Below are 27,584 nucleotides of genomic sequence, written 5' to 3' on the forward strand. Positions count from 1 at the left end.
CCTGAGGCGGCGCTAAAACAACTGTGTAATGGGTTGAATCGTGTCGTCCAAAAAGATGTTGAAGCTTTAACTTCCATTATCAGTGACTGCGTCCTCATTTGGAAACAAGGTATTTACAGATGATTAAATTAAGATTAGATCTTTCGAGTGGATTGTAGTCAATATGACTGGTGTTCTTATAAAAGGGGGGAAATTTGGACACAAAAACAGGCATGAATAAAGGAAAGAGGATGTGAAGACACAGGAAGAACGTCATCCACAGCCCAAAGAACACCTGAGGATACTAGAAGCTGGGAGACAGGCATGGAACAGATTCTTCCTCCCAGTCCTCAGAAGAACCTCACTCTGCTGACACTTTAATATCAGCCTTTCAGCCTCTGGAACAGTGAGACAATACATTTCTGTTGTTTGAGCCATCTAGTTTGTGGTGCTATGTTACAGCAGCTCTAGGAAATAAAGATAGACTATAAAGAAAAAAAGAAGTAAAAAACTCACAAAATCAGGCCAGGTGCGGTGGCTCATGCCTGTACTCCTGGCACTCTGAGAGGCTGAGGCTGGCAGATCACCTGAGGTCAGAAGTTCAAGACCAGCCTGGCCAACATAGTGAAACCCCACCTCTACTAAAAATACGAAAATTACCCAGGCATGGTGGCGTGTGCTTGTAGTCCCAGCTATTAGGGAGGCTGAGGCAGGAGAATCGCTTGAACCCAGGAGGCAGAGGTTGCAGTGAGCTGAGATCACGCCACTGCACTCCAACCTGGGTGACAGAGTGAGACTCCATTTCAAAACAAACTACCTCACTACATCAGAGAAAAGGGGGAAGTAGGAATCAATTTTAAACTCTAGAAAGAAGGCTAACAAATGATAAATAACTTACAAAGTAGACTTAAGGAACGGAATCTGAAGTTGGCAGTAAGAAAAGTCTAAAGTAGCCTACTCATTAGATGATTTAGAAAGGCACAGGCATTTTTACTACCAAGTTATCTCCTTAGCCCTATATAGCCATGTAATTTCTTCTCTCCCATCCCCATATAGTCTTGAGATTTATTCTTTATAGAGAAGAAACAAAGAGTCTATGAATTGGAAAAGCTAGAGGAAAAGGGCTCCGTAGAAGACAGCGTACTGAAAACAGGAATATTAAGTGAGAACTTCCATACTGACTCCTAAATCCCCAACCTTCTTCCTTCGAGTCTGTTCCAGTTACTCAACCCAGCCGACAACCTGCCCAGTAGAAGACCATGGTTGGATGCATGTAGAATTCTACAAGGTTGTTTGCATGCATGTAGAGTTTCTTTCTTTCTTTCTTTCTTTTTTTTTTTTTTTTGAGACAGAGTATCGCTCTGTTGCCCAGGCTGGAGTGCAGTGGCGCGATCTCGGCTCACTGCAACCTCTGCCTCCCCAGTTCAAGCGATTCTTGTGCCCCAGCCTCCCGAGTAGCTGGGATTACAGGAGCTCACCACCACACCGAGCTAATTTTTGTATTTTTAGTAGAGACAGGGTCTCACCATGTTGACCAGGGTGGTCTCCAACTCCTGACCTCAAGTGATCTGCCTGCCTCGGCCTCCCAAAGTGCTGGGATTACAGGCGTGAGCCACCGCACCGGGCTGTGCATGCAGAATTTCAAATGAGCTTTTGTAGCATCCTGCTTTCAAATATAAGAAGACAGCAAGTAGTCAAAAATCTCCAGGGATTTGAAGGAAAGGTCCAATATGACTCAGTAAGAGAAAAACAATTTGAAGAAAATTAAAGATTACTCAGGGAGATAGAAACACCAAAAAATTGTATCATTAACATCCTCGGAAAAAGAAGAGGAAAGATTGCTTCCATGAAACAAAAACAGCTGCAGCCAAATAACATTTAGAGAAAAAAAATCTTAAAAATTGAAAGTATGAGAAGAAAAAATTCAGGAGAAATATTAGAAGAAAGTTAAAGGAAATGTCCTAGAAAGTAAAGCAGTAAGACCAAAGAAAAAAAAAGAAAAGGGGGCAGGGAAGGTAAATTAGAAGTCCCACATTCAAATACGAGGAATCACAGAGAAGCAACAGGGGAGGGAGGTCAGATTTGTTTAAAGAGGTGAAATGTTAGAAATTCGCCATTCAAATAATAGGAGTCTCAGAGAGATGACAGAAGAGGAGATCAGCTTTTATTTAAAGACCTATGCCTTTAATTTTTAAGGGAAATTATTTTCTTCCGAGAATTTTATAACAAGCTATAGTATTGTTTAAGTGTGGGGGAAGCTCAAGACATTCTTAGACATGGAAACTTTCCCAAAATTCACCTTTTTTTTGAGACTGGGTCTCGCTCTGTCGCCCAGGCTGGAGAGCAATGGCACGATTTTGGCTCACTGCAACCTCCACCTCCTGAGTTCAAGCAATTCTCCTGCCTCAGCCTCCCAAGTAGCAGGAATTACAGGCATGTGCCACCACACTGGCTAATTTTTTTGTATTTTTAATAGAGACGGGGTTTCACCATGTTGGCCAGGTTGGTTTCAAACTCCTGACCTCAGGTGATCCACCCGCCTCTGCCTCCCAAAGTGTTAGGATTACAGGCGTGAGCCACCTTGCCCAGTCCCCAAAATTTACTTTTAATGTTCTTGTTTTCAGTAAGAACCCCCACAATGAGAAAATAAACCAAGAAAGAAAAGGATGTGGGATTAAGGAAGCATAATTTTCCTTTTAGAAAGAGATGATGAGAGATGAAAGATAATCTATAAGATAATGAAAGTGATTAATACATATTAGTATATTAATGTGCATGTTTTAAATATGTTATTATATATGAATATATATATCAACTCCCATAGTCCTCATATAATATAATGTAGGTGTACTCATTTTTCATCATTTTACAGTTGAGGAAATTGAAGCTAGAAAGATTAGGTGACTACAGCAAGATTGGACAGGGAGTAAAGAGCAGAGCTACAATTTTTACCCTTAAAGCCCAGTATCAGGCTCTTAACCATTAATGCTCCCTTTCTTGTTTCTAATTATACTGATCTAATCAAAATTAAGATATCATCATATTTGGATGATAGGAGGGTGTGAGAAATATTCAGATGTGTGATGCTAGCAAAGGTGGAGGTGGTGGTAAAAAAAGAGCCTCATTTTCATCTTTTATAATGGCAAGTCAATAGATGGTTTCCAAACCAAAAATAAAAATCAAGAATAGCAACATATGTATAGTATTTGAAGAACTGTAGGCCTAAAAATACCAGCTAAAAAGTAGGGAGTAGAAAATATGTGTGTGGTGGGAAGGTGCTATTTTTCTTCACAAGCCTTGCGGGGCTGTTTGAATTTTCAATCTGTAAGGATACATAGATTTAATTTAAAAAAATAAAACATAAATTAAAAAATAAAAGGATCTAGGCACAGTGGCTCATGCCTGTAATCCCAGCATTTTGGGAGGCTGAGGCAGGCAGATCACCTGAGGTCAGGAGTTTTTTTTTTGTTTTTTTTTTTTTGAGATACACTTTTGCTCTTTTTGCCCAGGCTGGAGTGCAGTGGTGCAATCTCAGCTCATTGCAACTTCCACCTCCCAGATTCAAGTGATTCTCCTGCCTCAGCCTCCCAAGTAGCTGGGATTACAGGCGAGCAAGTAGCTGGAATTACAGGCAAGCGCCTCCACGCCTGGCTAATTTTATATTTTTAGTAGAGATGGGAGTTTCACCATGTTGGCCAGGCTGGTCTTGAAAGCCTGACCTCAGGTGATCCACCCGCCTTGGCCTCCCAAAGTGCTAGGATTACAGATGTGAGCCACCATACCCATCCTCTTAATCAACTTTTGTTCTCACTGAATTGGATTTGCATTTATCAACTTAGGTATTTACTGAGTTTGAAGTTACAACTCTTTGGGAGAGAGAGGATAGTACTCAACTTTATCATTTATGGTAATTAGTATTAATATTGGAGGGGAGAGCAGGTCCTAACTATAGTGTAAGAGAAGAGCACACAAGAGAGATCCTGTATAGGCAAGTTTGATACACAAAGTCGGAATTAAAGAAAAGTCTAGATACTTGTAGCACTGGTATCATTTATCAAACAGGAATAGCAAGAACCAAAGGGTAACAGAAACAATTTAAGGTTTGGTACTCGGAGGCTGAGAGAGAAGAGGCGTTAACTGAGTCTGCCTTATTTCATAACTTTGTCCATAAGTAAGATTTTATCATAGAAATTAAAGAGATTGCCTTTAGGGTAGCTCCTTAGCCGTAATGGTCACCCTGTCTCCTGTATTTTACTTCTCTTTTTCATTTTTTAGTGACAACCAAAGCATCTTAAAAGTTACATTATCCCTTTTTCCTCTTCAAGAACTTGTGATGGCTTTCATCGACTGCAGGATAAAGTCCAAACTGCTCAAGCTCACATTTAATGCCTTCCATAAAAAGAAACCAACCTGTCTTCCAGATTAATTCCTGTCACATCACTCCTGGAATTTTCACCAGTCTCCATGATTCACATTGTAATTTTTTATATCTTTTCTTATAAACAGAAAATGCCATTATACCATGTAATTAATGTTTAAAATTCAAATATCCTTTAAATTTCAACACTGTTTACTTTTTTTTTTTTGAGACGGAGTCTTGTTCTGTCGCCCAGGCTGGAGTACAGTGGCGCGATCTCGGCTCACTGCAACCTCCGCCTCCCGGGTTCAAGCGATTCTCCTGCCTCAGCCTCCCGAGTAGCCGGTACTACAGGCACATGCTACTAGGCCCAGCTAGTTTTTGTATTTTTAGTAGAGATGGGGTTTCACCATCTTGGCCAGGATGGTCTCGATCTCCTGACCTTGTGATCCTCCTGCCTCAGCCTCCCAAAGTGCTGGGATTACAGGCATGAGCCACCACGCCCGGCCCTACACTGCTTACTTTCATAGTACCCTTCCCAGACTTCTAAAGTTGTGAGGCACCCTGGGGCGAGAAATAGCACAATTCTGGGTTAACCAAGGTGGAGATGCCAGTGGAAGGACATTGGCCACCACTACTCAGTGACAGCATGTCACATATTTTCCACAGTTGAACTCTCCATGTATCTTAGACAATCCATAAATCACTGAAATCATTTTCCCAGTTGGCTTGCTCAAGGGCAGATATCCTGCCCTGACCTCTTTGTTACCTTCCAGCCAAGCTACTTTACCCAAGGAAAAGAAAACAAAACCTACCTTCCCCAGAGTTTGCCATTTCAATCTCCTGCCACTTAAATTTGTTAAACAATTCCTGTTTCTGCTTTATTTCCGTACTCTCATATGCAAGTAAATGCAAGTAAATGCTAATTAACTGATAAAGACTGATAAAGATCGCAAAGCTGGGCCGGCACGGTGGCTCACTCCTATAATCCCAGCACTTTGGGAGGCCGAGGCAGGCAGATTACCTGAGGTCGGGAGTTTGAGACCAGCCTGACCAACGTGGAGAAACCCCATCTCTACTAAAAATACAAAATTAGCCGGGCGTGGTGGCACATGCCCGTAATCCCAGCTACTTGGGAGGCTGAGACAAGAGAATCGCTTGAACCTGGGAGGCAGAGGTTGCAGTGAACCAATATTGCGCCATTGCACTCCAGCCTAGGCAACAAGAGCGAAACTCTGTCTCAAAAAAATAAAAATAAAAAATAAATAAAATAAAATAAAGATCTTATAGCCATACCTACAAGGCCAACTCAATTAGAACTGATGCTGCAGTTCCTGAGCTAGACTTGGAGGGAAAACAGGCTACTGCAAAGCACTCTATACTGTTGTATTTGCCTGTAAACCACCGACAACTAGTCATCACAGCCATAGAATGTGTCAGACCCAGCCTCCCCACTGAAGAACAGTTTGTTTGTCCTTGTGTAAATTTAATATAGGTTCATCTTTCAGGTTTCCCGCACAGATTAGGAGTTTTGTGTTGTCAGGGTCACTTCCTCCTGCTATGCACGTATCAACACCTTCTTTCAGAAATTGACAACACACTGGACACAGCCCTGACTCCAAGAGTTTTGGTTTTAGCAAGAGTTGACGAAAAGAGTCAAACTCTAAAATATTTGAAGATGTTTATGCTGAGACAAATATGAGTGACCATGGCCCATGACACAGCCCTCAGGAGGTCCTGAGAACATGTGCCCAAGGTGGTCGGAGTACAGCTTGGTTTTATAGATTTTAGGGAGGCATGAGACATCCATCAAATACATTTAAGTAATATCTTGGTTTGGTCCAGAAAGGTGGGGCAACTTAAAGCGGGCGGGGTGCAGGCTTCCAGGCCGGGGCGGGGGGGGTGGGCTTCCAGGCAAATTTAAACATTTTACATTTAAACATTTTTTCTGGTTGACAATTTGTTGAGTTTGTCTAAAGACCTGGGATCCATAGAAAGGAAGTGTTCAGGTTAAAATAAAAGATTGTAGAGACCAAGGTTCTTTTGAAGTCTTATAGTGGCTGTCCTTAGAGACAATAGATGACAAGGATTTCCTATTCAGATATTTAAAAGGTGCTAGGCCGGGCGCGGTGGCTCAAGCCTGTAATCCCAGCACTTTGGGAGGCCGAGACGGGCGGATCACAAGGTCAGGAGATCGAGACCATCCTGGCTAACCCGGTGAAACCCCGTCTCTACTAAAAAATACAAAAAACTAGCCGGGCGAGGTGGCGGGCGCCTGTAGTCCCAGCTACTCGGGAGGCTGAGGCAGGAGAATGGCGTGAACCCGGGAGGCGGAGCTTGCAGTGAGCTGAAATCCGGCCACTGCACTCCAGCCTGGGTGACAGAGCGAGACTCCGTCTCAAAAAAAAAAAAAAAAAAAAAAAAAGTGCCAGACTCTTAGTTAATCTCTTTAGGATTGGGAGGGCCAGGAAGAAAAGATCTAGCTATGTTAATAGAGATGATGATGATGATGATGATGATGATGATTTTTGAGACGGAATTTCTATCTTTTTGCCCAAGCTGGAGTGCAATGGCACAATCTTGGTGCACTGTAACCTCTGCCTCCTGGGTTCAAGCAATTCTCCTGCCTCAGCCTCCCAAGTAGCTGGGATTACAGGTGCATGCTACCACTCCGGGCTAATTTTTGTATTTTTGGTAGAGACAGATTTAACCATGTAGGCCAGGCTGGTCTCGAACTCCTGACCTCAGTTGATCTGCCTGCCTCAGCCTCCCAAAGTGCTGAGATTACAAGCATGAGCCACTGCAGCCAGCTGAGATTCTTTATGGATGCAAATATTCCCCCCACAAAGGACAGCTTTGCAGGGCCATTTCAAAATGTGGCAAAGAACCATGTTTTGGGGTAAAATATTTTGACTTTCTTCTTTGTCACATGTCATGCCAGAGTCAGATGGGAAAGTAAGTCATGATATACAGGGTTAAATAAAATCCATCTGATGAGAATTTATGGTTACTAGGGCATGACTCCCCAGACCCCTTAGATAGGAATTAGGGTAAGATTAAAAAATCAGAGCTTAGTCCTCACAAGTAAAAAGTGATAGGAAGGCTGGGCATGGTGGCTCATGCCTCTAATCCCAGCACTTTGGGAGGCTGAGGCGGGTGGATTGCTTGAGGCCAGGAGTTTGATAGCAGCCTGGCCAACATGACAAAACCCATCTCTACTGAAAATACAAAAAAAAAAAATTAGCAGGGTGTGGTGGTGCACGCCTGTAGTCCCAGCTACTTGGGAGGTTGAGGCAGGAGAATCACTTGAACCCAGTAGGCGGAGGCTGCAGTGAGCGAAGATCATGCCACTGTACTTCAGCCTGGGTGACACGGCGAGACTCTGTCTCAAAAAAAAAAAAAAAAAAAAAAATGATAGAGGATGTGGTTTTTTTGTCCAGTGTAATCACCCTTGACAGTAAGTTGAAAAGACCGCAGATTGGAGCTGCCTGGCTCAGAGGGTTTGTGCATATTTATGTTATTTGAACTGAGAAAGAGGGGCCAGTGCATTTCCTCTGCTTAAAATTATAGGAGAGACCTAGAGAACAATTGTGTTAAAAATCATGTTTTTAACCACTTTGTTACTTTTGTTTTTTCAATTGAGCACAGCTTAGAATTCTGTTAAAAAAAAAAAAACATCATTTTACCACCACCTCAATGTTCCTTTTCATGCCCATCATCATCTTTTTTTTTTTTTTTTTTTTTTTTTTGAGACAGAGTCTTGCTCTGCCACCCAGGCTGGAGTGCAGTGGTGTGAGCTCGGATCACATCAACCTCTATCTACTGGATTCAAGGGATTCTCCTGCCTCAGCCTTCTGAGTATCTGGGATTACAGGCATGTGCCACCATGCCTGGCTAATTTTTGTATTTTTACTAGAGACAGGGTTTCACTATGTTGGCCACTCTGGTCTCGAACTCCTGACCTCAGGTGATCCGCCCGCCTCGGCATCCCAAAGTGCTGGGATTACAGGCATGAGCTACTGCACCCAGCAAGCTCCCCATTTTTAACTAGGATTTTTTACAATATTCTCCTAGTCAGGATTAAGATCTGCCTTCCTCACATTTCAGCTAAGACCTCAAACTTTCATCAGGGTATCTTTCTTTACATAATGGAGCTTTCCTGCAAATAAAACGTTAAGTCACCCATCATTGTCTTCAAGTTCAGTTACCGAATTGCTTGGTGCAAGGCTGAGCAGTGTGCCACTTCAACTTCATGCACTGCCCTCCCTTTATAGTATACAATTCATACTAAACTACTGTATGCTAAAGGGAAGAAATTGGTGGAAAGAGAAAAATTAAAGGAGTGAGAGGGAAAAAAAATCAAGAGGGTGAGGATGGGGAGAGATGATCTCATTTATGTCCATATATATGAATATATATTTTAACTTGATAGTTTCCAAACTTATATCCTCCTGTCCAAACCCCAGAGTCTCAGAGAGGCATAACCAACAGTTTCCATGCAGTCTCCCGTGAATTATCTTAAAAACATTACAAAGCTAAATGACTAATGTAAAATTCATTTTTCTTTTGTTTTTCACGAATTGAGGCTTTTCTCATTCATTTCCAAAGAAAACTTTGACTTAATCCATTAGCATGTTTGAGTTTCTTTTACTGTTTAGTGCAGTAGGACTTGTCTTAGATTAACTTGGTACATATTTCACCAGTGAATGCCTTATTTCTCACTTTTAGAAAGCATTGTTTACATTTTCTCTTGAATCTGGTCTTTCTCCAGTCTTCTCCATACTAATAAATACCTGTACTTTCCATGCATCAGCTCAGGTAAATGATCTAGAAGTCGTTCTTCACTTCCTTTCCTTAACACATTTTCCTCTCCAATTCAGCAGCAAGTCCTGATGATCCTATCTCCAATATCTCTCTCAAATTCCTACATTTATCTCTCTCTCTCCCTTTATTCTCACCACACTCATCCTATCCACAATCATCTTTTATCCACTATTCTTCAGTACCTCTGAAGACTTTCCCTGATCTGACCTTTGACTTCTGACCTTCTGACTTTCCCACTCCACTCCATTCTCCTGTAGCACTGAGAGTCATTGTCTTAAAATTCAAATTGCATCAAGTGACTTATTTAAAATCCTTCCAAAGGCCAGGCGCGGTGGCTCATGCCTGTAATCCCAGCAGTTTGGGAGGTCGAGGCAGATGAATCACCTGAGTTCAGGAGTTGGCGACCAGTCTGGCCAACATAGTGAAACCCCGTCTCTACAAAAAATACAAAAATTAGGCGGGTGTGGTGGCTCATGCCTGTAGCTCCAGCTACTTGGGAGGCTGAGGCAGGAGAACCACTTGAACCCAGGAGGCAGAGGTTGCAGTGAGCAGAGATCGCGCCACTGCACTCCAGCCTGAGCGACAGGAGGGAAACTCTGTCTAAAAAAAAAAAAAAAAAAAAAAAATCCTTCCACCGCTTCTCAATACATTTGTTGTTGTTGTTGTTGACAGAGTCTCGCTTAGTTGCCCAGGCTGGAATGCAGTGGCACTATCTTGGTTCACTGCAACCTCTGCCTCCTGAGTTCAAGCAATTCTCCTGCCTTACCTCCAGGGCAGCTGGGACTACAGGCACGAGCCACCACGCCCCGCTAATTTTTGTATTTTTAGTAGATATGGGGTTTTACCATATTGGCCAGGCTGGTCATGAATGCCTGACCTCAAGTAATCCACGCTCCTCAGCCTCCCAAAGTGATGAGATTATAGGCGTGGGCCACCGCACCCAGTCTCTACTGTTTTTCTGTCTATTTTTTTTTAAGTTTCTCAGGTTTACCAAGGCTTTTCTTATCTTCGAAAATGCTTTTCCTATCTTCGAAGATGCTTTTCCCTTATTTTGCTTCTCCCAAGTATCCTCTACCCTCTCCTATTTGTTGTCCCCTCTCAGTCTTTGTTTAGCTCTTTGTATTTATAAATCTGCTATTATTTTATCTTGCTTTTTCTTAATATTCCTGAAAATGTAACTTTGTGAAGATGTAAACTCTGTGAAGACCGAAAGGCAGAGGACCTGTTTGTTTGTTCTGTATGCTCTACACTATTATTGGTACATAATTTCTTTCTTTCTTTTTTTTTTTAAGAGACAAAGTCTCGCTCTGTTGCCCAGGCTGGAGTGCAGTGGCACAATCTCAGCTCACTGCAACCTTCGCCTCCCAGGTTCAAGCGATTCTTCTGCCTCAGTCTCCTGAGTCGCTGGGATTACAGGCATGTGCCACCACGCCCACTACTTTTTGTATTTTTAGTAGAGACAGGGTTTCACCATATTGGTCAGGCTGGTCTCGAACTCCTGACACTGTAATCTGCCCTCTTCGGCCTCCCAAAGTGCTGGGATTACAGTCGTGAGCCACCGCGCCCCCAGCTGGTACATAATTTCTTAAATCATATTTGCAGAACACACATACAACCTGTTAAATGATTGTAATGCAAGCACAACTAAGATTATTTATTTATTTATTTATTTATTTATTTATTTATTTATTTTATGTTTTTTGAGACGGAGTTTTGCTCTTATTGCCCAGGCTGGAGTGCAGTGGCATGATCTCGGCTCATTGCAACCTCCACCTCCCAGGTTCAAGCGATTCTCCTGCCTCAGCCGCCTGAGTAGCTGGGACTGCAGGCCCGCGCCACCACACCTGGCTAATTTTTGTGTTTTTAGTAGAGACGGGGTTACACCAGGATAGTCTGGAACTCCTGACTTCAAGTGATCCACCCACCTCGGCCTCCCAAAGTGCTGGGATTACAGGCGTGAGCCACCGTGCCCAGCCGAGCCAGTGTTTGAACAGTAGATGTGAAGAAAGTTAAAAAGGATTTTAAAAAATTGAGAACAATAATGATGGCGATGGAGGTGATTAACAGATGCATTAGATTCAGTATAGAAATAATTGAGGCCAAAGGGGTGCAAATAACTCGTGACCAAATGGGAGGGTTACGGGAGTGAGCGACTCCACGTGACTGAGGAGCAGCACATGTGAAGCAGATTAGGAAAAGGCACACTATGAGATGGAGACAGGGGACAGAGTAGCATGTCACGGTTGGAAATGATTCTATATTTCAAATAAGGGGGTAGGGGCTAGGAAGTGGCTGTGGGGCAGAGAGATTCCTTTAGAATAAGACCTTATAGGCAAGATTTCCCCAAGATTTTCTAATGCCAATGAACGTTTTACCTTTGTCAAGTCTGTGGTGTCCTGGTGCCTGAATAGAAGAGCCTAGAATGTCTTCTGGAATGTGTCTTTGAGGACTGAATGACTCATCTGGCAGCAGTAAAACAAAGTCACTTCAGGCACTATTAGCAATGCATGCATTTCAGTAATTCCCAGAGCCAATTTGTTAAATGACTCAGGATAGTTTCAGATCAACAGCAGGTTATACTCAGAACATTTTCCCCTCTGGGCTAAGTGAGCGTTCCAAGAATGTAGTTAACAAGGAGCTGCACTAATTAGCCAATCCCTGGCTCTGTGTTGCCTCTCTGAGTACTGGAGCTAATTAATTGGCTAATAAACAGTTAGATTTCTCAAGTATTCCTTACCTCTACCCAGAACATATTAAGAGGAATCACTTATATCTGTTGTTGTTTACCTCAATCAACAAGTATTTATTGATAAACATAAAGCCACTTCAGGTGTGACAACAGTAACATGGCTGGCAAAAATGGGAACATAGCTCGCGGAAAAATCATAGTAGACAAGGGAAGGTTAGATGACAGTAGGAAGAATAGCATACATATGCATAACACTTTACAAATTATGCCGCATACATTTAGCTTCTTTGATCTTCACAACAACCTTCTGAGGTGTTATTATTCCCTGTTTTCTAGGTGAGAAAACTGCTTTAAAGATTTCAGGCCAGGAGCGGTGGGTCAGGCCTGTAATTCCAGCACTTCGGGAGGCCAACGGGGGTGGATCACCTGATGTCAGGAGTTCTAGACCAGTCTGGCCAACATGGTGAAACCCCCTCTCCACTAAAAATACAAAAATTAACTGGGCATGGTGGCGAGCACCTGTAATCCCAGCTACTCGGGAAGCTGAGGCAGAAGAATCGCTTGAATCCAAGAGGTGGAGGAGGTTGCAGTGAGCCGAGATCATGCCATTGCATCCCAGCCTGAGCTACAAGAGCAAAACTCCATCTCAAAAAAAAAAAAAAGAAAAGAAAAGAAAAAGGATTTCAGTGACTTATCTAAGGTGAGTAGTTTTTCCCCAAATATGCATCACTTCCTCGATTTTCCGATAATACTTTGGGAGGTGGTATGATATGTGGATAGATTAGCACTACACTGCCGCATGGTTCCTAGGAAGCATTCCATCCAGGCTTAGCTCACCATTTAGTTTTTGCTCCAAGAACTGGAGAGATGTGCCGATAGGCTTAAAGGAGAGTGTATTTTCTACCATGGCTCCACTAGGTGGCAGTGAGGGCCACCACTAGAGACTAGCGTGAGTCACTACAGAGTGTTGTGGCTTTAAGTGGTCCAGGCAAAACAGGAAAGAAGCAAAGCAACACTATTTAAACCTTTAGAGTTAAAACAGGGTGCATGTGTACATGCATGTGTGCACACGTATGTGTCTGCAGTGCAGAGGAACTGAAGAATTAATCCAACTGTTACTGCACAGTATGTACACTGTGTACACAGCATGTGTACATGCATGTGTGCACACGTATGTGTTTACAGTGCAGAGGAACTGAAGAATTAATCCAACTGTTACTGCACAGTATGGTTCTGTGAGTATGGTTTTTCATACTGCGGAGGGGCAGGACCAGAGGAAAGAAAGACTGATATTTGAATCAGTTGCACTTGAATACTATACTGTGTTCTTTTAGCCCGTATCAGCAATCCCATCCCTAGCTTTTAGATATCCGGGTGGGTATGTTGTGCTGTCTAAGATGATCATTGTCATTTGGTGTAAAATTGATTGCTGTCTCAGAAGGAAAGATGCATGCATTCAGTGCATTAATGTTGATGGCTGTGCTAACACTGTTGTCTTTCTTTTCCACTTTATCGCAATGGATTAGCTGACACAGAGAGACGCAACTGGCAGTATCATGTGGGTACAGGAATTTTATATGCACTCAATAGTTGAAGGAATTCAAGACACCTTCATGTTTTCCCGGTTTAGTGGTAATCAGCGTGGCTAGAGATTACTTGCAGATTTTGACCATTGGATAAAAAATTAAGAGTTCCCAATTAGAGCATTCTGTATCAGAAGATATAAAGGCCTGCGAATGAAGAGTAAGAACCATCTTTCCCTGGAATGATGGTGTTAGATGCCATCCTAAAACTTCTGAGGGTTAGAAAAGAATGTGTTCCATTTTCCCACAGACTCTGGACATACCTCCACCCCAATTTATAAAATGGCAGCTCTCATCAGTTCCAAGAGTCAACTATTCAAGTTGACTCCTTCTCTATCGGAGGCAGCTGCTTTTCTTCAGGCACTGGGGGTAGATCAGGTGCTTTCTGCCCACACCTGGCTACTGTGAAGCGACTCATATGAAGAGCTTCTTCATACCCTGGGAGGGTGTCCAAAGAGGAGGGCAGTTGGCCCAGGGAGCTGTGGGAGTGCGCCACAGCCAGGATCCTCCGAGCTGCAGGGCCAAACACCGACTGCAGAGCTGTGAAGAAAGAAGGAACAGAGCTAAGGAACTAAGGGAAATGGGACACCCTCAGACAGCACAGACTTACTTCACACTTAACTGTTGCTTCATTTTTAACAAGCATCCAAACTCATTGTCACTCCTTGCCCCATATTTTATGAATATCCTTTGAAGCATGTTTACAACCCGGCTTCCTGCTCTGCTAGAAGGACCTGTTTTCTCTGGTATCCTCAAATAATCTAAAGAATGTTTCTGCATCTCTCTCTCTTTTTTTTTTTTTTTTTTTTTTTTTTTTAGACAGAGTTTCGCTCTTGTTGCCCAGGCTGGAGTGCAACGGCGGATCTTGGCTCATTGCAACCTCCGCCTCCTGGGTTCAAGCGATTCTCCTCCCTCAGCCTCCCGAGTAGCTGGGATTACAGGCACCCAGTTAATTTTTGTATTTTTAGTGGAGAGGGGGTTTCACTATGTTGGCCAGGATGGTCTCGAACTCCTGACCTCAGGTGATCCACCTGCCTTGGCCTCCCAAAGTGCTGGGATTATAGGAGTGAGCCACCGCGCCCGGCCAAGAATATTTCTGCATCTCAACCCTGCCCTTTCCCCTTTCAGACTTAGATCCCTTTCCCCCAGCCCCCGATACTATAGACTCCTTAGGATTATTTATTTTTACCTCATCTCTTTTCTTTTTTTTTTTAAGACAGGGTCTGAATCTGTCACCCAGGTTGGAGTGCAGCGGCACAATCTCAGCTCACTGCAATCTCTGCCTCCCAGGTTCAGACGATTCTCTTCTTCCTCAGTCTCCCGAGTAGCTGGGATTACAGGCATGTGCCAACATGCCTGGCTAATTTTGTATTTTTATTAGAGGTGGGGTTTCACCATGTTGGCCAGTCTGGTCTCAATCTCCTGGCCTCAAATGATTCACCTGCCTCGGTCTCCCAAAGTTCTGGGATTACAAGCATGAGCCACCATGCTCAGCTATTTTTTTAATTTTTCTTTTTCTTCTTCCTTTCCTTTTTTTTTCTCTTTCTTTCTTAGATGGTGTCTCACTCTGTAGCCCAAGCTGGAGTGAAATGGCGCCATCTGGGCTCACTGAAACCTCCACCTCCTGGGCTCAAATGATTCTTGTGCCTCAGCCTCCCGAGTAGCTGGGACTACAAGCCCGTGCCACCACGCCCTGCTAAATTTTGTATTTTAATAGGGACGGAGTTTCACCATGTTGCCCAGGGTGGTCTCAAACGCCTAAGCTCAGGCGATCTGCCCACCTTGGCCTGAGCCATGGTGCCCAGCGTTGGTTATCTTTTTTTCCTAAGACGACAGTGAGAAAGGGGAGGTAGGAAAGGTGAACAGCAACACATCATATCATTCTATTTTTGATGTTGTTGTTGCTGTTGTTTTGAGACAGGATCTTGCTCTGTCACTCACCCAGGCTGGAGTGCAGTGGCATGATCTTGGCTCACTTCAACCTTTGCCTCCCGGGTTCAAGCGAATGTCACGCCTCAGCTTCCCGAGTAGCTGGGATTGCCGGTGCGTGCCACCACGCCTGGCTAGTTTTTGTATTTTTAGTAGAGATGAGGTTTCATCATGTTGGCCAGGTTGGTCTCGAACTCCTGACTTCAAGTAAGCCACCCGCCTCAGCCTCGCAAAGTGCTGGAATTACAGGCAGGAGCCACTGCGCCCAGCCATTCTCTTTTCAAAATAAATATCCACATTTTGCCAGCTGGTGTTCTGACTGGTACTGGCTCTTCAATTTTAGGAAAGAACATAGTCCAGGCACAGTGGCTCATGCTTGTAATCCCAGCATTTTGGGAGACAGAGGCAGGTGGATCATGAGGTCAGGAGTTTGAGACCAGCCTGATCAACATGGTAAATTGTTTACACCAAGAATAAAAATAAATAAATAAATAGAAATAAAAAAAAATTAGCCTGGTGTGGTGGTGGCTGCTTGTAATTCCAGCTACTCAGGAGGCTGAGGCATGAGAATCTCTTGAACCTGGGAGGCGGAGTTTGCAGTGAGCTGAAATCCCATCACGGCACTCCAGCCTGGGCAACAGAGGGGGACTCCATCTCAAAAAAAGAAAGCAATCAATTTTGGCCGGGCGTGGTGACTCACGCCTGTAATCCCAGCACTTTGTGAGGCGGAGACGGGTGGCTCACAAGGTCAGGATTTTGAGACCAGCCTGGCCAAGATGGTGAAATCCCGCGTCTACTAAAAATACAAAAATTAGCCAGGCGTAGTGGTGGGCGCCTGTAATCTCAGCTACTCTGGAGGCTAAGGGAGAGAAGTGCTTGAACCCGGAAGGCGGAGGTTGCAGTGAGCCTGAGATTGCGCCAGTGCACTCTGGTCTGGGTAACAGAACGAGACTCCATCTCAAAAAAAAAAAAAAAAAAAAAAAAAAAATGGAAAGAATGGAACCGCAGAAGAAAGGGAAAGTGTCTTGTAATCACTGAGAAAATGTTAAGGCTAAAATTTAGTGTATCAAGACTTGAAGAATAAAGAGCTGAAAGTACATGCCATTAATTTCTTTAAAAATATAAAATAGTATAGAAAATAGAAAAAGTAGATTTCACAAAATCCAAGACATTTTGAAAAAGGCATCTGTTTGGAGTTCAAAATAGTTTTTAGCAAAGTAACTAGTTATAAACTGGCTAATTCTTCCTATTCAATACTTCCAACAGCCTCCAATATTTCACTTCCTTCTTTATGGTCATTCAGACAGACCCTTGAGAACACAGCTTCAATGACAGCCCAGGTCACTGCAGCATCAGGCTTCTGGGAATTGTGAGTCGTGGAATCTTTAATATTACTCGATCAGTGGTTCTACGCCTTTGCACTCTTTTCGTTATTCATTTAAATGGGGTCCTTCTCCCAGGTTAAAAGGTCAATGTACTCACATGTGATAGTGCTCTGGAGAGTGCTGTCGTGATCGAAAGCAATGACAGTCACTTCATAGGGCGGTGGGCCCCCATCTTCCCCATTTTGCTGGCGGCTCAGACAGCAGCAGCGGAAGCACAGGGAAGACAGGCCACACAGCAGAAGCAGCGCACCAATTCCCACCAGCAACCTGCAAAAGCCCGTGGGGCAAGTGAGACTGGGATCTGGCTTTTTTCCCAGCTCTGCTGTAACCAGTCTTTAATGTCTGAGTTTTGATTCTTGTTTAAATATTTTATAGAATAATTATAAACATTTTAATTTATAATTTTAATTTCAAGGCTTTTGCTTTATAGATAACCTTATTTTGTCAGCTGGAGTAAGTCAATCCATTAGAACAAATAATAAGACATGTAAGGTAATTTGAGGGGGCTGCTTTCTTATTCTTTTCTGAGACAGAGTCTTGCTCTGCTGCCCAGGCTGGAGTGAAGTGGCATGATCTCAGCCTCCTGAGTAGCCAGTACTATAGGCACATGCCACCACACTCGACTAATTTTTTTTTTTTTGAGACAGAGTTTCGCTCTCATTGCCCAGGCTGGTGTGTAATGGTGCGATCTCAGTTCACCGCAACGTATTCCTCCTGGATTCAAGCGATTCTCCTGCCTTAGCCTCCTGAGTAGCTGGGATTACAGGCATGTGCCACCATGCCTGGCTAATTTTGTATTTTTAGTAGAGACGGGGTTTCTCCAGGTTGGTCAGGCGGGTCTCAAACTCCTGACCTCAGGTGATCCACTCCCTCGGCCTCCCAAAGTGCTGGGATTACAGGCATGAGCCACTGCGCCCAGCTTTTTTTGTATTTTTAATAGAGATGGGGTTTCTTTATATTGCTCAGGCTGGTCTCAAACTCCTGGCCTCAAAGTGGTCTGCCTGCCTCGGCCTCCCGAAGTGTCGGGATTACAGGTGTGAGCCACTGCACCCGGCCAGGCTCTGCTTTTTGATTCACTAAAGTAATCTCCTTTGTGGAGATATTTCTAGAACAGACTCTGAGGGAAGCACACAATAATGGTTTGATGTTTGTGGAGGAGATGGTATTGAAAAAGGAAATCCTGACATATTGTCACATAGGTAGTGATGAAGTAATGAAATCTTACTCCATGAGATGCTAAGTAAGTAGGCAGTCTGTCATTTTTAATGACCCTGAGAAATACAGTGTCTTTTTCGGTATTATAAGTGAAACTTACCATATATACCAGAGATGTACCCAGTCTGTGGTCAGGCAACTATAAAGAAAGAATAAAGTTTTGTATATTAAAAATATAGTCAATCCCTGTTATAACTCCAGACTCAGAAATATGAGTTACAATGTGATGTGATACCTTGTTATAATAAAAGCACTATGGGTTATGTTTTTTAAATTCAATGTAGCTAGTTGAATCTTTTGCCAAATTATATGCTTTAAATAGTACTTTATACTATAGATGGCACTGTCCAAGTCATTTTGTAAATCATTATAAAACAAACTAGTGGTTATTGGAAGTGTTCATAGAAAACATGTATGTGCCTGTTGTAAACATTTATGATAAAAATTACCAAGAAAGGGCCAGGCTCGGTGCCTCATGCTTGTAATCCCAGCACTTTGCGAGGCCGAGGCAGGCAGATCACGAGGTCAGCAGTTGGAGACCAGCCTGGCCAACACAGTGAAACCCCGTCTCTACTAAAAATACAAAAATTAGCCAGCCGTGGTGACTCCATCTCAAAAAGAAAAAAAAGAAAAAATACCAAGAAATAACTTGGAATGCAAGTTTACAAAGAGTAACTTTGAAAATGGATGTAAAAGTTAGGACTCGTGTAAATTTGAGGTTAATAAAATGTAAACATAAAGAAAATTTCAGTTATGAGTATGAAAGTCATACAATCACATTTGTAATTTATCTTTTGCAAGCTGTTGCAACACTCCCACTGAGAATGTAGGGGAAAAAAAACTGAGTTTCTTCCTGCTATACTCTCCCAGCCCTCTGACACCAGATGTGTGGGTGGGGATTTCCCTACACACCAAGCAAGCAATCTTCCAGCAACAGACAACAGCTGAGTGTCCTCTAATTCAATTCAATTCCAACACTACCTGCCTGGAGATAGGATCCGATCCCATAGGGTAAGGGCTCAGTCCCCTAGACTGCTCCCCAGAATTCTGATGCCAATCACAAGTTGTTTTGCCTGTGCTTCTGACCTACTGGTTACAAATTGGGGGTTCCCTGACTCCCTCTTGGGGTTGCATTAATTTGTTAGAGCAGCTCACAGAACTCAGGGAAACACTCACTTACATCTACAGTTTATCACAAAGAATATTACCGAGGATGCGGATGAAGAGATGCATAGAGCAAAGCATGTGGGAAGGGACACGGAGCTTGCATGTCTTCCGAGTGCACCACCCTTCAGAAACCACCACCTGTTCAGCTGTACAGAAACTCTTCAAATCCATCCTTTGGGATTTTTATGAAAGCTTCATTATGTAGGCATGATTGATTAAATCATTGGCCATTGATGATCAACTTCAGCCCCTCCATTTTCCTTGGATGTTGAGGGATGTGGCTTTAAGCATTCTGCCTTGGTCCTTCCAATGACCAGCCCCACCCTGAATCTACCTAGGGGCTGCCAGCCACCAGTCAACTCATTAGCATGCAAAATGATACTACTTACTTTGGGGATTTTAGAAATTGTATGCTAGGAGATGGGGACAAAATCAAATATATATTTCACAGTATCACACCCACCGTAAAGAGTACCCTAATTTTTCACATCCAAGATCAAAACTAATATATATATCCACTGAGACCAAACAGGAAGAGGGAAAAAAGTAGAAGCCAACTTTACCATGATGAGAGCTAAATAAATGTTCTGTGTTCACTATGGCAACTGTAAATTTTCTCTGTAAGAATAAAAAAAAAATACGGATTTTATGGGAGAAGGAGTAGAAGATAAGGTCAGAAACTGGAGAATGAGGTGAGGCAAAGTATCTGTGTATGTTTGAAGAGTAGTAAATTTTGTTATTTAATAATTCTTTCTGATACATGAATCTACTGAAATCTAGTGAATCTATTTTTATTCTCTGGTCACGCATTTATAGAAAATATAGTTTTTTTTGGTTTTTTCACTGAACAATGACTCCTCTTAGTTTTCCCACATTTCTTACTTGTTGAAAATTCCTCTGGTTCTAATTAGATTCTGGTTTATAGGAAAGGACTCTTCCTATGGTGGCAGAGGTGTAAAACCTCAAAAAGCAGTTATCAAGTAGTCAACACACAATGTGCATGTGAAGGTAATCAAGGCCATCACCATTTCCCTGGGTTTAACAGACCTGGCTATCGGGAAACTCTTCCCATGGCTAAATATGTATTTTTCTTCATCCTAAACAAGTTTTTATTCAAAGTGCCCCTACTTTTTAAAATTTTTATTTTGTAGTTTCTTTAAGTGGAATGACTCTTGCATATTTATCTTCACATCCTCTGTGTCTACATAAGACCTAAGTGTGGCAAGTTTGGATTAGTTGACAACTACGTCAAAGTGATAGCTAAATGAAGTCTGCAATAAATGTTAACATGCCCTAAAAACTAGAAAATACTTTCAAACTTAAAGTGATAATGTTACTTTGGAAATCACCCAAATATGTACGCCAGTGACTAGATACCAAACCCAGTCTGTCCTGGTGAGTCACTGAGAAGCAGGGCTAAGGAAGCCTTTTGCAAGTCTCTATGACTGTATAAGTTGAGATTAATCGTGCTGCTTTGATGGGAAGATAGGCTTGGGGTAAAAACATGCTGTCAGCAGTGTTATTTTTGAGTGCTTTAAGATGATACAAACACTGTCTTTATTTTGTGATAACTCATCTATGAGATCTATTACGTAAGTAAAAATAAATAAAAGGAAGTCATAGATGTCTAATGACATCTTGACTGTCTTTAGGGTAGTGATGTTTTTGTCTGTTGCTCCTTCCTCCCAGCTTGAACTCTATACTTACTGTTCAGGATTACCACAGTTTTCCTCGCATCTCGTCCCAGAAAGCTGTAGAAAGAGAAATTGTCTTATACAGGGAAATTGTCTTGTCTGCTGTGTTCAGCTGCCTACCAATCATCTCTCATGGTTGTGCTGTGTTAGATCAACCAGTAAGAAAGTCACAGTCTTAGGGGCAGTCTATTTAGGACTGCCATTTTCATCTCTCCCATACTTGCTGGCTTTTGTACTTGAGGTAAGGGAACCGTGAAGAACGAATATCTTGTCTGTTGTTTTGGTGGTGGGTGAGCATCACCCTTTGTGAATGAGAGGTAGCCATTTACATTAAATTGTCTGCAGTAGAAAATTCCTGATCTCTCTGTCCCTTGGGATATTGCTATTGTCCTCCTAACTCCTGCCCAGTTGAATTCTACACCACTGCTCATTTTCATCCTCTTAGTGTGACAATGACTATACAAAGGAAGAAGGGGAAAAGCAAGGGGACCAGTGGGACAGATGGTCTTCTTTATTGAATAGCTACTAGATACCAGTCAGACTGCTAACAACTCTGTTATTTTGTTTGTTTGTTTGTTTGTTGTTGTTTGTTTGTTTTTTGAGTCTTGCTCTGTCACCCAGGCTGGAGTGCAGTGGCATGATCTTGGCTCACTGCAACCTCCACCTCCCGGGTTCAAGCAATTCTCCTGCCTCAGCCTCCTGAGTAGCTGGGACTACAGGCACGTGCCACCACGCCTGGTTAATTTTTGTATTTTTAGTAGAGATGGGGTTTCACCATGTTGGCCATGCTAGTCTCGAACGCCTGACCTCAAGTGATCCACCCGCCTCTGCCTCCCAAAGTGCTGCTGGGATTACAGGCATGAGCCACCATGACCGGCCATGAACTCTTAATATTTCATAGCATTTAATCACAATAACTCTCTTGGTGGGTATATTTAACCTTATCTTGAAAGGTTAAGGGACTAAGGCACAGGGTTTTAAGTAATGTGACCAGGCCAGGCATGGTGGCTCACGCCTATAATCCCAGCACTTTGGGAGGCCAAAGTGGGCGGATCACAAGGTCAGGAGTTCGAGACCAGTCTGGCCAACATGGTGAAATCCCGTCTCTACTAAAAATACAAAAATTAGCCAGGTGTGGTGGTGTGCACCTGTAATCCCAGCTACTCTGGAGGATGAGGCAGGAGAATTGCTTAAACCTGGCAAGTGGAGGTTGCAGTGAGCCAAGATCATGCCACTGCACTCCAGCCTGGGAGAGCAAGACTCCGTCTTGGGGAAAAAAAAAAGCAAGAAAGAAATGTGACCAAATGTACACACCTATTGATGTAGACAGAACTCAAATCAAACCCTATCATAGATATGTGTTGAAAGAATCAATAACACTGGGGACAAGTTTGCTCTAACAATTCCTCGATATTGCTATCAAGTCCCTTCTATTCCTTCTACAGAAAACAAAAAACAAAAACAAAAAAACAAAATTGTCCACTCTTTCTTCTACCTGATTTTTTAAGTTGACTTCCTCTTTCAAAAACCCATTCAAGGCTGGGTGCAGTGGCTCACACCTGTAATCCCGCCACTTCAGAAGGCCGAGGTGGGTGGATCACTTGAGGTCAGGAGTTTGAGATCAGCCTGACCAACATGGTGAAACCCTGTCTGTACTAAAAAAATACAAAATGAGCCAGGCATGGTGGTGCATGCCTGTAATCTCAGCTACTTGGGAGGCTGAGGCAAGAAAATCACTTGGACCCTGGAGGCGGAGGTTGCAGTGAGCCAAGATGGTGCTATTGCACTCTAGCCTGGGGAACAAGAGCAAAACTCCGTTTAACACCACCACCACCACCACCACCACCACCACCACCACCACCACCACCATTAATTTAATTCTAGAAGCTGCTTCTGTCTTCTAATAACTTGAGTGCTCTGATATTTCAGGAAAGCAACCACAAAGTCCCTTAGAAAAGAAACAGAGATTTGTAACTATTGGGAGTTTATGGTGGGCAGTGAAGGGGTAAGGAGACACACATACTCAAAACCTATCAGTTGAAAAGATTTGTAAAAGGATGAATAGCCAGGCTTTGCAGATAACATTTGAGAAACTCCTGCTTGTGTTTTCATTTGAAAGAAATGGCCACTGAGGATGACAAAGCGTGTGTTTCTTCCACCCAACCATGGTACTTTCTTTCACTTTCTTCACTAAAAGTAAGAGAAGCCTAAAGTGCTCAGCAGAGAAAATGCCACTTTTCAGGCTTGTTGCAAAGAGAAAAGAGAGGAAAAATGAAGGAAAGAGAAGGCAAAGGAAGTGAAGAGGAAGCAAAAAGAAAATATAAGAAAAAACGGATTTTCAGATACCACTTTAGCTGGTCTATTAGCAAAAAAAAAAAACAAAAAAAAAAAACAAAAAAACAAACAAACAAAAAAAAACCTCAGCCCACTTTGTACAGGGGCCATACTGGAATCTGAAACTATCCAGTTTTCTTCATTTGCTCTCCTTCTTGCTAGATGGCATAGCTCTATACATTTCCCCATGGCGATTGCTTAGAATCCCTCAGTCCAGTGACCCTTTTCTCCACTAATGGATTACTCAGAGACTTCTGATTCATTGTAGGCCCAAAATATTTTAAAAGAGCCCTCCCTCTCTTATTTCTAGACTAGACACACCTAAACTGCTAGAAGATGGTTAGAAATTCCTGGATGGGAAATTCCATTTAGGGGAATCACATACCTAGTTTTCATAATCTGTTTGGAATTTTGAGGGATGGGTGATAAGATGCTAAAAGAGAGAAATATACTTCAGTGACACTTTTAAAGTGCCACGGCAATCCTGCGTGTTTCCATGCTCACTCTAATTTCTGTCCCCCTTTTCATTGTCGTTGCCGTCAGTCACACATACATCTATGCAATCTCGTAATACTAAGGAAACTTTGTAGTGTATTCATTTCCCTACGACTCCCTGGGTTCTGTATATGTCTCCCCACCCCGCAGTTCATTTCGTCTCAGATTCTTCTGAGTTGATTAATCTGGGGAAAAATATTGTCTCGCTGCTTTTTCACCACTGAACTCACCAGGATGCAATGCACCAGGGCAGAGGCCGTCGCGACATGAATTCGGACTCCCATCGGGCTGAATTCCTGTTTCTTCAGAATCTTGCACTGGGCATCCATTGCCTCCTTTCAATGCTCTGTGCCATATTTGACTTCTTGACCTAGAATTCTTAAGGAGAGAAACTTTTCTCAGGAATTTATCAGCTTTTCTCTCTCTCTTTCTCTCTGTCTCCTCCTCTGTCTGTCTCTGGTTATTATTTTCTATGGCCTTTCCCTCCTCTTTTTTCCTGGTTTTCTTCTTTATTCTTATTACTATTTCTCTGGCCTCCACATTTACTTCCTTTTGCCTTCTTTCTTTCCGTTATACTATTAATTCTTTCTACATCTTTAAGTTTCTTTCTCCTACTGCTCCCAAAAAGGAGACATGCAAAGAGGACATATGTGTCCTCTGAAGTATTTTTCTAGACAGTGATGAAAAACTTGGCGTAGAAGATGGTCAAAGGCAGATTACTGGTGATCAAATATATTCTTTTCTTCATCAGAAAACTGGTTATATTCTTGATCCTTCACCAGAGTACTCTGGAGTGACTGTTGCAGGGTGAAAGTCACCCTGCTACTCTCCTTTCTTCTCTCTCCATGTGATTAACAACCCTTTCTTGCTCTTTGAAACCCTCCCCTTCACTATGTTGATAATCAACTCTCCTGGTTCTGGGTCATTTATCCCTAACCGCTGGGGTAAGACTGAGAGGTTGCCAAATGAACAGGAAATGAACAGGAAAGCCATCTCATCTTTGGAGAAAACAGACTCGAAGATGAGAAATCAAGTTGGAAGATTAGAATTTTCATGTGTTATCAGTGACATCTTCCTCCACCCTGACTTCACTTCCCATTGAAATGGATAACTGAGAAAGACATTTTTTAAAATGTCATTTAAAACCAAATTTTAAAAAAGCAAATGTATAGCTTGCTTTCTTTCTTATCTTTTTCTTTGTGCCTTCTCTCTCTCTCTCTCTCTCTCTCTCTCTCTCTCTCTCTCTCTATCTATCTATCTCTTTGGTAAAGTAGTGATGTGATTGACAAATAAGTCTTGCCACTCAGGAAAATAAAACCTAAGGTCAGAATAAAAACAAGCACACACGCAAGAGCATAGAATAGTTATAATGAAACAAATCTACAGAAACAAATGCGGCCGGGTGCCATGGCTCACGCCTGTAATCCCAGCACTTTGGGAGGCCAAGGGGTGCTGATAACTTCAGGCCAGCAGTTTGAGATCAGCCTGGACAGCATGATGAAACGCTGTCTCTACTAAACATACAAAAATTAGCTGTGTGTCATGGCAGGCACCTGTAATCCCAGCTACTTGGGAGGTTAAGGCAGGAGGTCGCTTGAACCCGGAAGGCAGAGGTTGCAGTGCATGGAGATCACACCACTATACTCCAGCCTGGGCGACAGAGCGAGAATCTGACTCAAAAAATCAAAATAATAAAAGTAACAAACGAATGCTGTATGAATGATTTATACTTAAGTAGGTGATCTTTTACTTAATACCAAATATTTAATAAAAATATTATTATTATTATTATTGGAGACAGAGTCTCTCTGTCGCCAAGCTGGAGTGCAATGGTGTGATCTCGGCTCACTGCAACCTCTGCCTCCTGGGTTCAAGCAGTTCTCCTGCCTCAGCCTCCTGAGTAGCTGGGATTACAGACACCCACCACAACACCCAGCTAACTTTTCTATTTTTAATAGAGACAAAGTTTTACCATGTTGGCCAGGCTGGGATAAGAAAAGTAGATGTCAGTTTACAGTGATATATCTATCTCAATCTCATAAGAATTGAATAAAACCTCCTTTCAGGGCCTTTCTCGCTCAGTAAATCTAATTCTACTGAGTGATTGTGGAAGGGAGACTCTTGAGTGGGTGATCATACTCTAAGGGTCCTCACACACAGCTTGATGATGGGATAGGAGAATGGAGGATATAACCTGTTTTTGTTGTCAGCTAAGGAAAACAAATAATGAGAGAATGGCCTGGTACAATCCTGGTGATTTAAAATCTGTCAGTTTCAAAACAAAATGAGCACTGACAGTCTTTTGTTTTTTACTTTTTTAAATTAGGCAACTGGGGTTAGGATGAAGAGTAGTTTCCAGATTTCAGTTGAAGACTTGGCAAAGGTGGACGGTATTTTATAGGACAAGGAGAGCAGAGCTTTAGGTGGCCTTCCACTAAATTGTTATGTGATTTCTCCAGTCCTTAGTGTTCCCATTCATACAACAGGAGCGGAATACCCACTTGACCTGCTTTAGATGTTATTTCCTAGAGCAAATGAAAATAAAAGACAGGAAAGCATTTTGAATAGGATGTTTCTATCATGAGTGCCATGTACATGGGGAACGCATCATGAACCTTTTCCTTGTCTTTTTCTTGGCAGAAAGACAGTAGAGCACCAAGGCCTAAAGCCTAGCCAGGATACCTGGGTTTAAATACTTGGTTTTGTCACTTAGGAGCTGTGTGATCTTGGAGCAGGTTATTAGATCTCTGTTGGTTCACTTTCATTTTATATAAAACGGGGATAATAACAGTAATATTTATTTGATAGGCTTATACAGATTAAATAAGTTAATGTGCGTAAAATTAATATAATAGTCCTAACTGATATTTTTTGTGTTCACTAAGATTATTTTGATTTTCACTGAATTTTACCAATGACCTTTACTTTCAAGATTCTGCATAATTACTGTCCTTTATGCTTCTCTTGTATATTTCTATACCATTCCCTCTCCAGACCACATTTTAGTTTCCTGAGATTCTAATTCTTGGGTATTTTTCCTTGCTAGCCTGGCCACTTCTTCTCCCAACCATGCCAGCCTTCACCTGCCTAAACAGGTTTCCTGGTTAACATGACTCCCTGCTCGTATTGCACTTTTCTAACACATGATTGCCATCATCTTTTTGCCCTCCAGCTTCCAAACAGGTTTGAACAAAATGGGTTCTGTTAATGACCTTGTGACTTTCCTTTCTTAGAATTATTATTACCGTTTTCTTTTTTTTTTTTTTTTCTCACCAGATTAGTCCCTGGAAAAACAAAAGTTTGTTTTTATTCTAATGAATGAGACTATGCCTTGGGGCAGCTTTAACTCTGAATCCGATCCCTAACCAAGCCTCCATATAGGGAATGATGAAAGAAGAAAGAGAATTCAGGCAACAAGACTGAACAAAGCACACATTGGACAGGTACAGAAGGGCAGGTAGCTGGGGTAGAGGGAAATGGTCTCATTACAATCCTATACGATCTTGTGCAGTTCCATTAAGCTTGTGAATCATTAGCTTATAACCAGGTAGTTAAGGACTTGGAGTGGAACCAGCAGACGGTGCATGTACATAGACTTTTACACCTATGCCTCAGGGAATAGTTATACAACTGGTGTAACAAGTGTAGCCAAAAAAATTGCTTACTCTGGTTCCGTTGATCATTCTCCTTTTGACTTTGCGTAAGTCAGGTGGCCAACTATGGATTTCTTTCCTCTCTGTGCCTCAATAAAATAGAGGCCAGGACTATTATTACTCTGAGGCATCAACCTCAAACTCTAAGTCAGTGGGCAGGGCCGCAGCCCTGACTTCAAAAATAAATAATACAGCAGAAGTTGTTTCATCTTTGCAACCCTTGGGAGACCCCTTGGGAAGTGTTTCCATCTAATGAGCCATGATCACAGCACAGGGACTG

At 42.5% G+C, this 27,584-nt stretch overlaps 1 protein-coding gene across 2 annotated transcripts; it reads right to left on the bottom strand.

Annotated features, from left to right (window-relative positions):
• Nucleotides 1–11,934: 11,934 nt before the first annotated feature.
• On the bottom strand, nucleotides 11,935–24,570 carry TMEM52B (transmembrane protein 52B). Of its 2 annotated transcripts, XM_015151062.3 has the most exons (5): nucleotides 23,882–24,570; nucleotides 20,836–20,879; nucleotides 18,062–18,100; nucleotides 16,844–17,013; nucleotides 11,935–13,972 (listed from the first exon to the last, which is right to left on the bottom strand). In XM_015151062.3, the coding sequence occupies exons 1-5, from the start codon at nucleotides 23,978–23,980 to the stop codon at nucleotides 13,749–13,751; spliced, it is 576 nt and encodes a 191-aa protein (XP_015006548.1). In that variant the 5' UTR covers nucleotides 23,981–24,570; the 3' UTR covers nucleotides 11,935–13,748. The 2 variants fall into 2 exon arrangements, with proteins under 2 accessions (XP_015006548.1, XP_028685074.1); XM_028829241.2 differs by lacking the exon at nucleotides 20,836–20,879 and having other exon boundaries at nucleotides 23,882–24,515.
• Nucleotides 24,571–27,584: the final 3,014 nt, after the last annotated feature.

This window comes from Macaca mulatta, chromosome 11 (genome assembly GCF_049350105.2).
Source record: "Macaca mulatta isolate MMU2019108-1 chromosome 11, T2T-MMU8v2.0, whole genome shotgun sequence".
In the NCBI taxonomy this organism is placed as follows: domain Eukaryota; kingdom Metazoa; phylum Chordata; class Mammalia; order Primates; family Cercopithecidae; genus Macaca; species Macaca mulatta.